The following is a 13,541-nucleotide window of genomic DNA, read 5'->3' as shown; positions in this document are numbered from 1 at the left end:
ACACCAGGAATCTGTGAATGGCTGAGGGAGGTTTATTGTAACCTGAAGGCATATGGAAGGAGATATCTTAGAAGTCAAAGAAGGAACAAGAGATGGATTGTACGATTGTCCTCTCCTGTGAAGTGGGGAATGGAAGAAGCCAAGACGAAGTGCCAGGACCTGTGTAGTTGTGCTTTGTGAATAAGATGAGGTTTTGATGGTTTCTCCATGGTTGGTATTCATGGTCACCTGTGGCCAGGCCAAGGAATTGTAAGAATGACACGTGGTTTTAGCGTTCTGATCCATGATGCGCATGTGCCTAGTGCCAGCCAATCAGTAAGAGGATAGTGGGGCCGTGTGCAGTGTAACGGCCATTTTGGGCCATTCCGTCGACAACATTTGTGAGGTGAGTGGCGCAGTTTAAGGAGCTGGGTGGAAATTGGACAGGGGCAATTAGGAGTCTACTCTACACGGTAAGGGGTGTGGGAAAGCAGGAATGGTTTGGCTCCGGCAAGTATGGGGAACAAGGGAAGGGTTCTGGAACGGCAGCCCTTGTTTGTGAGAGGGTGACCGGAGAACTCTCACCTGGGCCTAGCTCAGGCCAAGGTTCCTAAGGTGAAACCCGAGTCTTAGTCGAAGTGGAGGGCCCCCAGTTTCTGGAAGTTTCTGAGTGGGTTTGAGCTTAGAATGGGGATGTGGGTGGGGATTCTGTTTCTGCCCCTCAGCAGGGCAAAGCCACAGCTCAGCCGTACTGAGGTGTTTATTCCCACTGGACTTGGCCGAGAGCTGCATAGCTGGTGGTGGTGGTGGTGTGTATATGGATTTTTGTGGACCATGGTGCCTCCTTTCCTGTGATCCAGCAGCACTGGGTCACTCTGTGACTGAGGTTCAGGACCAGGACTTGTTCTCCTGGTGGGGAAGACAAAGACCAGACAGCATAGCACAATGAGATTGAGCTATGTTGGTCACACACAACTACAGGAGCTGACAATCAGAAACATTAGACAAGATATGATCAAAGGTACCTCTCACTCCCTGAGTCCTGCTTCTTTGTGCTAGCTAGTATAACCCTGGCACAAAAGATGGCTTTTAAATGAATCTTGTTTCTTTCTCCCTAGTTTCTTTATTGTAACTCTGTATTTCCAAGCTTTAGGAGTCCATTGTGGGTAACATAGGAAGTCACAGCCATGGCACACAAGCCAAGCAAGCATCAAAAAGAAGAGTCCAAGGTCTCTGAATCAGTTCAGCATATGGCAAGCTGTTCCCCTCAGAATCCAGGTAAATCATGTAATGTCAAGTTCTGGGTTTATTAGCTACCTTATTATGTAAGGCCATAGCTGCCCCAGAGCAGAGTCTGTGTACTATCCTGACCTGTGCAATACATGCTGTATTCTAGTCTTGGACTTTATTGTTATATGGGATTTTCAGTCTTTCTAAATGCTGGATATTGTTTCTCTGGCACATGGTGTTTGTGGTATTTAAGGAGTAATGTTACTATCCTGGTTCTGGACAGATCAATAGGAATTCTGAGGCAGCTTTCTGGATCTGTACAGGCCTTACAACATGTCTCATAAGCACAAGAGAACACACAAGAATCAAACTCAATTCTCCTGTGTAAAGCTTGCTAGACAAACTATTCCACATGCTGGCTTAATTGTGTGTGACCTGTATGATTCAATCCACACATGTTTGTTTTGACCAACTTGGACATAAAATAATCCAAAATACTCTTTATTGAATACATTACTGCAGGGGATTTGATCAGAAAAAAACACTTACATTGAAATTGTTTACCTTCTTTTTCTTTTCATTGCAGCAAACAATCCAGCATTTCAAAGCTGTGGTGACTTTGACTCTTTCTTTACACCAGAAGATGAATTGAGGTAATATGTTTCAAGAGACTTGTGCTTGCTGATAAAATACTGCAAAGTACCCAACTTCTGCTCATCTAATCTTTTCTATGGAAGCCACTTGTCATTAAACATTCCTCCAAATAAGCATGATGTTTCCTTTCCATTGAATTAAAAGTATCATGTGATTTCCCCACAGAATTGAATTGAAGAATATGTTTGTGAAGTTTCAAGGTACGTTTAAGGATACATTACATTTCAAAAAACTTGTTTTAAACCAAAGAATTTTTATACTAAAAGTATTTACTTTTGTCCTACAAAAGTGCACATAAAACCTGGTTATCATAAGCAAGGTGATATAGAAGTGTTTTCTAAGTTTCTCTCATTTCTTTTTCTGTTTAAGGCAGGGCAATACAAACTTAATACTTTCAAACAGCTCCTCCTACTTTTCTTCTAATTATAACATATGTAGTGGAGAACTGAAGTCAACCATAGTCAAACGTGATTCTTATAAGAGCAGAATCAAAGCAAAGCTAAACTTGCAATTACATATACAAATTGCAAGACTTGTCTTAAAAGCCGGGCGCCGGTGGCTCACGCCTGTAATCCTAGCTACTCAGGAGGCTGAGATCTGAGGATCGTGGTTCAAAGCCAGCCCGGGCAGGAGAGACCATGAGACTCCTATCTCCAATAAACCACCAGAAAACCGGAAGTGGCGCTGTAGCTCAAGTGGTAGAGCGCTCGCCTTGAGCTGAAGAGCTGAGGGACAGCACCCAGGCCCAGAGTTCAAGCCCCACAACCGCCAAAAAAAAAAAAAAAAAAAGACTTGTCTTAAATATTAATTTGTGAACAGAGACTTAGAGAGTAGTTAGATTTTTGTCATATATGATCAACACTTACAAATGGCTTGTGAGAATACTTACTACTTTCTCTATTATCTTTAATTTGACCTAAATACCTTTTGACTAATAGTGAAATTATTTTCAAGTCTCTGAGAACATGCATTTTCATTTTAATTTATTATTTTTGTTGTCAGAATAATTGTATTACGGTATTTTAATTAAACAAATCAGATTACGAATACAATGCATCATGATCAGTGTCCCCTGTTCATTCTGCCCCATCTCTCCAATCCCCATACATACTCCAAAGTTATGTGGTTTCATTTTCACCTCATGCAATTACCTGTGTGCTTTTGGAGAACTTTGTAAATTGAATAGTTTGGGATTTTACATAAAGCCGTACATTAATATTCTTTTCTGCATATGCCAACAAGTTGTGTATATTTTATATATTTGATTAAAATCAGGCTTTGTATTATGCTTCAGTAGCTCATGTCTTTTATCCTAGCTACTCAGGTAGATGAAATCTGAGGACCATGTTTTGCCGAAATCTTGGATAGAGAAGGCCATGAGAATCTTACCTAATTAAGCAGCAAAATGCCAGAATTGAAGATATGGTTCAAATGGTAGAGCAGCAGCCTACTGTTAAGTAAATTAAATAGATGGGTTTAATTAGGTAGCTGATAAAGAGAACATTACGTGGTATTCAGGCAGGAAGAGAAGTTTTATTATTACCGAACTGCTGCCCCACAATGCATGGTGGAGCTACCTAGGCTACAAGGGGTGACCCACCCCCCGGCCAGGACTTATCCAGGCCAGGGGCAGGGAGAAAGTGTGGTGTGGCCACACAGGATACGGATGTAACCTCAGGGCCTGGGATCCTTCCATGGTTCTATCAGATGCATGACAAGGTGGCTGCCCAGGATGTGACCTCGGAGGAGGAAGAGGTGACTGCTTCCAGGTGTACCAGTTACCTAGGTGATGCCTATACTGAACAGAGACTTATGCAGGAGGTGGGGAGGCCAGGGCATGCATGGCCTAGGGCAGATTTTACACCTACCAGCTTGGGAAAACTTGGGTCAGCACTCAAGCCCTGAATTCAATCTCCAAATAAAACATTATCCTTTGTAAATGTTTGTAATAGAGAAATTAAGACTGCCTTTGTGAACCACTTTGTAAATTTTGGTAAATAAAATTATATTCTTCCTTAGCTACATTCTACATCTAAAATATTAAAAATAAATATTAATACTTCACAATGATGTTTTCAGCCATGAAAAACTTTTGCTAAAATAGAGGAAGGAAATAATTTTATTTTGGTAAATTATGCCTATGTTTTCCTGACAATAGAGCTGGGCAGATGTTCCTTACCACTACTGTCTTGACAGTAGATGCTAATAAGAATATATTTTTAATGCAGAGGATATTAGGAAGAAGCTTCTCACAAAGAGAAGTTTGAAAATGAAAGTCAGTGCGACTTTCAAAAACATCCAGAAAAAATGGGACCATATGCTTCAAGGGCAGCATGAACGCAGGTGAGTTTGTGAAGGTTTTGAGCCATATCCTTTGTAACATTGTAGCTAATTCTGAGTATACACTACCATTTTAAAATATACTAGCTGGATTATTCTTGGAATGTTTTTAGTTTTTGTGGGTAGTGGGTTTATACTCAATACCTAGTGTTAGTGAGGCTGAGGGTAATAAACTTGAGCAGCAGCACCAAAACTTTGATTGTTTTACTTTACTTTGTAGGTATGTTATTACATTATACCCACTGCCTGCTTCAGACTATGAAACCCTTATTATGTCTGCTGCATATTAGGATCACTAATATGCTTCCCTATGACCCCTTCTTTTATGAAATGTTCTATCCCTAATCTATAGGCCCCCGATGTTTTGATCCTGCAATCTCTGCTCCCACATAGCTGCAATGACAGTAGTATACAGTCTTGGTCCTGACTTGAGTTTTCTACAAAAAACAATTCTTTTCCTCCTGTATCTTAAGATCAGCTGCATTTGCTGGAAGTCCAAAAAGCATCTGTGACCTTTCAAATTGCACTTAAATTTGCTTACAACAAAGGGATTGGTTCCCATTTCACAAATGACTTTGCTGCTCTGAAGTTAAATGAGTTAGACCATTAGACCTGTAGTATATTGTATTTCCATGATTTGGAAAAGAGAAATTACACTTAGTGATAATGTATAAATTCACAAAGTGCAGTTTAGCATCATTTGTGCTATACAATATGCTGTTACACAAATTTTGGTACAAAGAAATTCTCTGCAGAAATCTTGTATAACAATAGTATGGAAGAATAATCATATTAATAAATGAATACTGTGCAAAAAATGTATAGCATCCACATTGAATCCATAAACCAGAAAAGTAAAAAAGAAAAAAGAATTATTGCTAAAATATTTTTGTGACCATTCTCCTTGAGTTTTCTAGAACTAAGACATTTCAGATAACTTTTCTCTCAGCCAGGTAAGAACATTCATTATTTGATTTTATTTTCTTATTTCCCATCCGCTATTGAAATTGAAAACCATATAAAAATCAACTGACCTTTGAATGTGTTTAAATTTCTCTGTTGTTATTTAAATTCACTGTATTTTTTAATTTTTGTCTTCCACAGGATGAATCTTTTTGGAAAAGATACTCAGGAGATGGTGACTGTTTTGCTACTGTCAAAAATGCGGTTGAATGATATGAAGGAAGAAGGAGAAAATCTGGCTGTTGGTATCCTGCTTAGATTTCTACTCCACTACTCTCCATTAGCCCCATTTAACAAAATTCACACTAACATTCAGGTGGGAAGTTTGAGAACATGAGTCTAGATGGAGAAATTCAGGCTGTACATAAGGTGATGTGATACTGGTCATACCCTTCTTGTTGCTTCTGTGTATTTAGTATGATAACAGATTCACACTTGGTTAGAAGTAAGAAAGAACTCAGAGCAAATGCTACCATTAGAGCAGAGGAGCAGGGAACACATAGTTTGCAGTGGCAGTCATTGGAATATGACCTGGTTAAGTATAAATTCTAAGCTCAGTCTAACCTATGGTGATGATATAAGGATGTTGACTGTAGCATGGCTACAGCAGATAAAAATTTAGACTTGTGTGGCTTTAGGTCAGATGTCTATTTTTCTTGTATACTGGGGATGCACACAGAATTTTTTGGATATATGGCCTCATGCTTGCTTTGCAAATACTTTGTAACTTGAATTACACTCACAACTCTAGAGCATGTGGCTTGAACAGAGGAAGAGGAGACAGAGTATGTAATGTGTACATGTAATGATCATGTATTTGTTGCTGGTATTTAAGCCTGAGGATGTGAGGATAGAGTGATGAGCATTGAAAAGAATTCCATCTAGGAATACTACATCCTGAGACATGCTGAGCTGTAGCACTGAGAAGGGTAGCCTCTGACTAAATGCATTCAGGGTTCATGTTGAAGGAAATAGAGGAATACTATAGCACATAGACCACAGTCCCATGGCACATGATCCCACTATTTGCTTTCAGTTCACAGTAGCTAATGGTAGAATGAAAGGGATATTTGCTTACTTCCGTTCCTCTACTTCCTTCTCAATTAAAAGTGACATGACAAGATTATTTACCTTATCACATTTGTTTTTGAATCAAATGAGGTACTGTCTAACAAATATGTGCAAATTGCCTCTGAATGTTGTATCACATATGATTCTTAAGGAGGCTTTGCTAGTAGTAGTTTAGTTCATATAGTGAAGTTGTTAGGAATTAGGAATGAAGAACATGTTTGGTGGCTATGTAAGAGACTGAATAGTTAACAAGTGACCAGTATGTTCCAGTCATACTTGGAGGATCAGAAAATCCAGCATCCAATGTGTGTGTGTGTGTGTGTGTGTGTGAGAGAGAGAGAGAGAGAGAGAGAGAGAGAGAGAGAGAGAGAGAGAGAGAGAGAGAGAGAGAGAGAGAGAGGAGAGAGAGGGAGAGTTTCCATGCTAGTCTTGCTGCTAGAACTCAGGGCCTGGATAGTAATCCTGAGCCTTTTTGCTCAAGACTAGTGTTCTATCACATGAGCCATTGCTCCACTTTTGGCTTTTTAGTCATTCATTGGGACTTCCTTCCCAGCCTAGCTTTGAACTGTGAGCCTTATATCTCAACCTCTTGAGTAGCTAGGCTTACAGCCATAAGCCACAGGTACCTGGCTTGGATGTGTGGATTTTTATATACTTAAAAATTATGATATATTGTGAATTTTGTTAAGAAGGATGCATTTGTGTTTAAGGAATCCAAGGCAGGATTATTATATAATTTTCCATGATACTGGGAAAAGTAAATTATTTAAAGGTTGTCACAGATTTAATATATTACATGAATTCAAATTATTGTGCTAAATGTGGCATAATAGTTTGTCAGCATTAATTATTTTCTAGGGGCTAGGAAGGTGGGTCAGTGGTAGAGCGCTTGCCTTGCATGCATGAGGCCCTAGGTTTGATTCCTCAGCACCACATAAGCAAAAAGAAAAAAGCCGGAAGTGGCGTTGTGGCTCAAGTGGTAGAGCGCTAGCCTTGAGCTGAAGAGCTGCGGGACAGTGCCCAGGCCCAGAGTTCAGGCCCCCCACGACTGGACCCTCCAAAATCATTTTCTAATTATTACATCTACTTTTTTCTTGCAGACTCTGTATCAAAAGCAAGAAGACACTTTCCAACAATCTATACGTGTTCACATCCAGAAAATAGAAGCCTTGGAAAAGGTGTATGACCAGAACTTCAAGGTCAGTTATTATATTTGGTAGCACAACATTTTGTAAGGCTTTCTGTAGATACACCACAGAAAAAAATGTTCATTTTCCAAAGTTGTGTTTACATATTGCCATAGCATATTTGACATTCATCAACAAGTTACAAAAGGCAGCACTGATTCTGTTTAAAATAATAATAAATGCATTTTCAGTTTAGAAAGCATTCACTGTAGTTGGTATTATTCAAAGCAAACCTTGGTAATTAGCTGTATTTCCCCAGGAAAGAGATATCCTGAGGGCAATGAATATAAACAGAAGAGGCATAGTCATTTGTTTCACAATCCATGTTCTAAATTTATTAATAGAGTAAAACAGGAGTTGGGCACATTGTGTACTCCCTTAGTATTTCCTGGTATTCCAAAAAGTGCTTTTTATGGTTACTTGCTATTACATGACATGTCAAGAACAAAAAGGCTAGCCAAAGACTAACAGTTTGTGCATTGAGACTTATTGGCTGTCATATGTGCATTTTATGAAGTGTTCAGAGACACGGAGACGACTTCATGGTGCTGTTGTGCAGTTACTTATCTTGCAATATACTGTTTCAATGCAAGCTAGTTCAACAGTAGACATCCTGCCTTTCCTTAATATTTGATACACACTAAACACTACCAAAGAAAATATTCACTTTAATTACTTATGCGTACCATATGTGTGGATGTTATCTTCCATGAGAAACATTCACTAATTAAAGTGCAGTTTTAAGAGAGAGTTTTTTCCTCAATGTCAGTACTAAACAATGCTAAGGTAAAAACTACTATTTTGTAGAGTCTTGCGTTGTATTAGTCTTCTAATCCAGTTATCAGGAGACTGTTATTCTCACCCCTGTAGGGGTTTTTCAATTGCTGTCTTTATTCTAACACTGTTGCTGTATCAGTTAAGGAAAAGCATCTTACTTGCCTGAGCTATAAGATTTAGCTGAGGTTTCTCTTCTATAATCTCTCCTTTTATGTACATTCAGTATGATGTCCTTGCACATAAACCTTCCCTCTTATAAAGTCCTCAGTCACTTCTTGCCCATATTGTAACAGTTGCACCCATCCAACCAAAGTCACTCCTTCGAAAGCTCTATTTGGTATATGGATCCCACCCCTTGGTAAAAGGCTTTCTCTGATGTCATCACTTGCTCCTGTGATTTTCTGATGCTCTTTCCAGGAATTCTTTCATCTTATTTTCTTTACTCATTGTAATCTTTTTTTCAAACTACTAGGTTTTAATCTGCATAAATTTTGTCTTAGAAGATTTGAAATACTCACTTTTGTAACCAAATGTTGGAATTTCAAACTACTAGGTTTTAATCTGCATAAATTTTGTCTTAGAAGATTTGAAATACTCACTTTTGTAACCAAATGTTGGAAGAGAGCATATATTTACTCTTTTCTCTATAGTACTTAGCTCTTAAACGTTACAAAATCTATAGTATATCTTTTTTGAATAGTAGATACAAGACCAGTGTTTAATGCCGAAGGTCTCAACTGTAGGGAGGTACAGTTCATCATGGTCACATTTAGAGAAAATCAAGTGAAAATTTACTCATATCCCATCTCAATGAAGATATGGTATGGCTTTTATTATTTGTAGTAGAGCCATATGGAAAACTTAAGTGTGATAATCACTGTCTAATCCTTCCTGATTTAGGGGGCAATCTTCTGAAAAATACCTAAAGAAAAAAGGCCTGGAAATGAGGTCACAGTTACAGAGTACTGTCTTAGTAATTATAAGGCCCAGAGATGAAAGCCCAATTTGGCCTCAAACAAGTACACAGTACATGTTCAATGACTTGGACTACCTTCAGATGATTTTACTCCCTCTAGGGAAGATATGTTACATTGACTTTATGATAATAATTGGTCTCTTAGACCAATTGGTCATGTTTGCTAGTTTTACAATGTTGGGGATTAAAGCCAGATTTTCATTCTAAGCAGGACCTTTAGCTCTGAGCCAGGTAACCAACTAAATACCCCATATTTTGAAATTTTATATTTGTATTTCCTAATTATGTCATCTTTACTTCTTCTCAGTTCTAGTTCACTTTGACAGTTCATCATCCCAACCTATGCTAATAAAACCAAGCTTTGTTTTTCTTGTGATGGAAAAAATTTTCCTAATCACTCAGTTCTTTTTCTTTTAAGTTTTTCTTTTTCTCTTTTATTTTTTATTGTGAACATACTGTACAGCGGGGTTACAATTACATGGGCAAGATAATGAGTACATTTCTTATCAAGCATTGCAGCCTCCTCCTTTGTTTACCCTTCACATCCCTTCCCAGCCTCCCCCCGCCCCCCCACCTAATCCTCCCCCACCCACCAAAGTTGTAAAGTTCATTTTTTGAAGTAATAAACATACTTTTTCACTTTTGAAATGTCAGCCCTAGGGCTTGATTTCAGGACCTGGACACTGGCCCTGAGCTTTTTTGCTCAAAGCTAGCGCTTTACAACTTGAGCCACATCCTAAATTCCAGCTTTTTAGCGAATACATAGAGATGAGTATGTTAGGGATGTTCATTCCTGTCCACCAATATTCTCATATCTCAAGTTCCTTAGTAGCTAGGATTATAGGTGTGAGTGAACTGAATCTGCAATTTACTTGATGACTTAGGAGTATTTCAATCTTCACGTAATATACAGAATATTTAGGTTTGGAATTAATTACTTGCATCACTACATTTTAATGTTTATACTTTTGGAATGTAGATCATTTCCTATTTTTAAAATGAAATGAAAACTTGTTCTTTCTTACAAAACATTCTGGAACTTTCAAGAGCTAGATATTTATCATGACAATAAGTTTGTTTGTGTCTAATAACTATTTATAAAGAGAAAAAATGGTTTCTTCCAAGTAGAATTGACACTGGATACTCTTAAGTTTCGTATGCTTAAAAGTGAAACCTAAGGATTGATTAGTCATTCCATTCTTTATGGAATGAAAATCCATTATACTCATATATCTTGTATAACTTATATAAGTATATACTTATATACTCATATAACATTTCTTCTCTTGTAATGGAAACTGGTGGTAAGGATGATTCTATTGGTAAAACAAACCACAAATGTTCAACACCGTGAAGTGATGTGCTAGAAATGAGCCCTAGTGTTCATCCTGGCATCACGGCCACCAACAGCTACCAATTGCGGACTGTTAAGTAGCAGTTTCTTGCCATTTTGTTCTGGCACTACTACTTGCAGTTAAACATAGCACAGTAAGGGGCGTAGAGAGTGTAGAACAATTCAAGCCATTCAGTTTCACATGCAATTGCCAGAAGAACAGGAAATTCAGTATTATTTTTTTCTGTGTAACCAGAGAATGGAAGATACATCTAATTCCTCATGGAGAGGAATGGCATACCAATTGCGAGACCTATCACCTTGCCAGGTAGAATGAGAAGTGAGAAATATGTTAGTGTCAGACCATATCTTGGGAACAATATGCCTATTGTAATATGCTTACAAATGTGGTTTCAGTCCAGTGAATAACTTGATACACAGAGCAGCATTCTTTCAGATAAGCAAGTTTGAAGAAGACATTTGTCCTTTTTGCCCTCTATGACTTTTTTACCCCAAACTTTTTCTTATGTGAGGGAAATCAAGGTCTTTATTTTTCCAGGAAACTTTCTTTGCTTGTCTTACTGACTACATGAGTATGGAACTCGGGGAAGAAACAAGCACAACTCTGGAGGCCAATGATGACAAATGAAATAAGAGCCTGAAGATTACCAAGTTGATATAAGCCCTGCTTCCTCATGTTCATCAGAAACTCATTTTCCTGAGTTTGTCCTCACCTTGGAGTATGACTGTCCTTATTTCATGAAGTAACAATGTACACTGCTTAATTTACTTGACAGAATTAATAAAATTTCCTTTTCTCTTAAAGTGTGCTTTTGCTTCAATTAATTAATAAGAATTTCCTCTCTCTTAAAGTATACTTCACCATTTATGTAGTGACAATGAGTTCAGTAGACTAGATTTTAATGTGAAACCTGACAACCATTGTGGGAGTCAGAGTCCTCATCTCACATTCCTGTACAATAGGTACAGAGGCTTTTCTAGTTAGCTACCTTTGGACTGAATTCTGTAGAAGCCCCAGGATAGATGCTGACATGGAAGAAGAGGAGCATACTAGGGCACTATCTCAGCAGATGATGGGCCAGGTATAGCTACAGGACACCACCTATTTCTCTTCATTTACCATCAAAATATCCTGCAGACACAAGGTTCCTTTTGGTGACAGAAAGATATTGAAGAAACTTTGTTACTGTCCCCACCCTTGGCTGAATACTTTGGCATACATATAGAGAATCAAACGTTCCACCTATTGTAGGAAATCCACTTGTTTATCTTCTGGTCCCACAGGAGGCATGTTTTGTGGCACCATTTGAAGTGGAAGTGAAAGGCTCAATAAGACAAAACTAGGGTAACCTCCTCCATCTATTGCATTTTCATTTGGTGTAATGTTTGCATTTGTTGGCCTTGGTTTTACAGAATTCTCTTTTCACAGGTTTTATTTTGATTGTTTAGTGTTTATTATAGATGGCACTATGACCATTCCATCTGAAATTTAGGGTTAATCTTATAAATGCTTTCATTATCACAAACTCATGACTTACAAAAAGATTATCTGTTACTGCAACACAATCTTGTGTGCTTATATTTTAAGAAAACAGGGGAAACTGCCTTTGGATGAAACTTTGAGTTATTATAGTCTGCGATGATGAAATGGAGAAGGAGAGGACAGGGGATTCAGGTTATATTTGGTGATAATAGTAGAGGTAGATTTATGTTACAAAGGAAAGGGGATTTCACTTTCCATACTATGGTGTACATTCTCATATGCTGAACTTTAAACCGCCATCTAACTACACTTGCTTGACCATTTGGATACTCAACAGCTACAAGAAACATTTTCCTTCTACCTATATCAAAGAAAGCACCTAGCCTGGAGCTTCTCCCAACCAGTGTTGGAAATGCAAATATTACCAATATAGCCTCCCAGATTCTGGTAATGACCTTAGTTCAATGGGGAATGATGCCTTCTTCTCATGATGTCCTCTATAAGAGCAGAACACAGAGACATCTTGTCACCTATGGTTCATACATGTGCTGCCTCACAATTGTCAGGAACATGGATAAAGAGGTTACCCAATGTGGGCTGCAGCTCCTGTACTTGTGAGGTTGAAACAGACTAATAAATGAGTAGGCCTGAAGGAAGAGCTATAGGCAGAAGAGATTGTGGCCAGGTACTGACCAGGTACTGGTCTATCTCAGTATCATCAAATGCAAATGGGGCAACATCCTTTTCTTTTTGATTCTTTGGGATAAGGGGACAGAAGAGATATATGGTAGAGGAAATGGGACTTTGACACTGGGAGCTTTGACAGTTTGTGGAACTCCTGCAATTCCAACCTTGTTCCCTTATCTTTTTGGAGAGTACTGCTAGTATTCACATGTAATTGATGCTACCCAAGGTTCTAAAGACAAAAGGATTAAGATTTCTAGGTCAGCCCAGGCAAAGATAGCACAACAAGCATTTATAAATCAACATACAAAGCCATGGCTTTGGATTGTGCCTCAAAAGGTATGCATATCTAGCATACATAAGGCCCAGTGTTTTCATATCAAGTATAACTGTAATCCCTCTGTACATCACCTTGACAATAAAATTAAATTTAAAAAAGACAAATAGGAATTTACATATGGTTTCTCAGATCCCTGTAGAGTGACAATTTAAAAATCTGAATGCTGTCCACTTCAGGTGTACCAAGGATTGTCATTGTGTTCCAAAATGTAAAGCATCTAATTCTTCCCCATGAGACACAATGGGATGACCTCCATTATGGGCTCTGTGTTACAGCCTATGGGACTAAAATCCAACCCAGATGGCTTCTCATCTGTGCCCACATGCAAATATTTAACCACTCTGCTTTAGGTCTATCATTTGTAAAATTGAATGATACACTCAGAAACCCATAAAAAATGCTATGAGGCCAGAGGCTCATTTGCTCACATCTGTGATCCTAGGTACTCAGGTGACTGAGATCTGAGGATCATGCTTCTAAGTCAATCCAGGCACGAAAGTCCT

General features: G+C 38.4%; 1 protein-coding gene across 1 annotated transcript; it reads left to right on the top strand.

Annotated features, from left to right (window-relative positions):
* Window positions 1-1,136: 1,136 nt before the first annotated feature.
* Window positions 1,137-11,273, top strand: LOC138839463 (synaptonemal complex protein 3-like). Its single transcript, XM_070039035.1, has 7 exons — window positions 1,137-1,257; window positions 1,796-1,862; window positions 2,029-2,063; window positions 4,092-4,206; window positions 5,308-5,407; window positions 7,338-7,436; window positions 11,070-11,273. The coding sequence occupies exons 1-7, from the start codon at window positions 1,167-1,169 to the stop codon at window positions 11,157-11,159; spliced, it is 597 nt and encodes a 198-aa protein (XP_069895136.1). The 5' UTR covers window positions 1,137-1,166; the 3' UTR covers window positions 11,160-11,273.
* The last annotated feature ends 2,268 nt before the right edge of the window (window positions 11,274-13,541 follow it).

The sequence above is a fragment of the Dipodomys merriami genome, unplaced genomic scaffold (assembly GCF_024711535.1).
Source record: "Dipodomys merriami isolate MVZ:Mamm:240054 unplaced genomic scaffold, mDipMer1.0.p SCAF_3, whole genome shotgun sequence".
In the NCBI taxonomy this organism is placed as follows: Eukaryota; Metazoa; Chordata; class Mammalia; order Rodentia; family Heteromyidae; genus Dipodomys; species Dipodomys merriami.
Note: the sequence above shows the minus strand (reverse complement) of the source record. Positions and strands in the feature narration are given on the sequence as shown.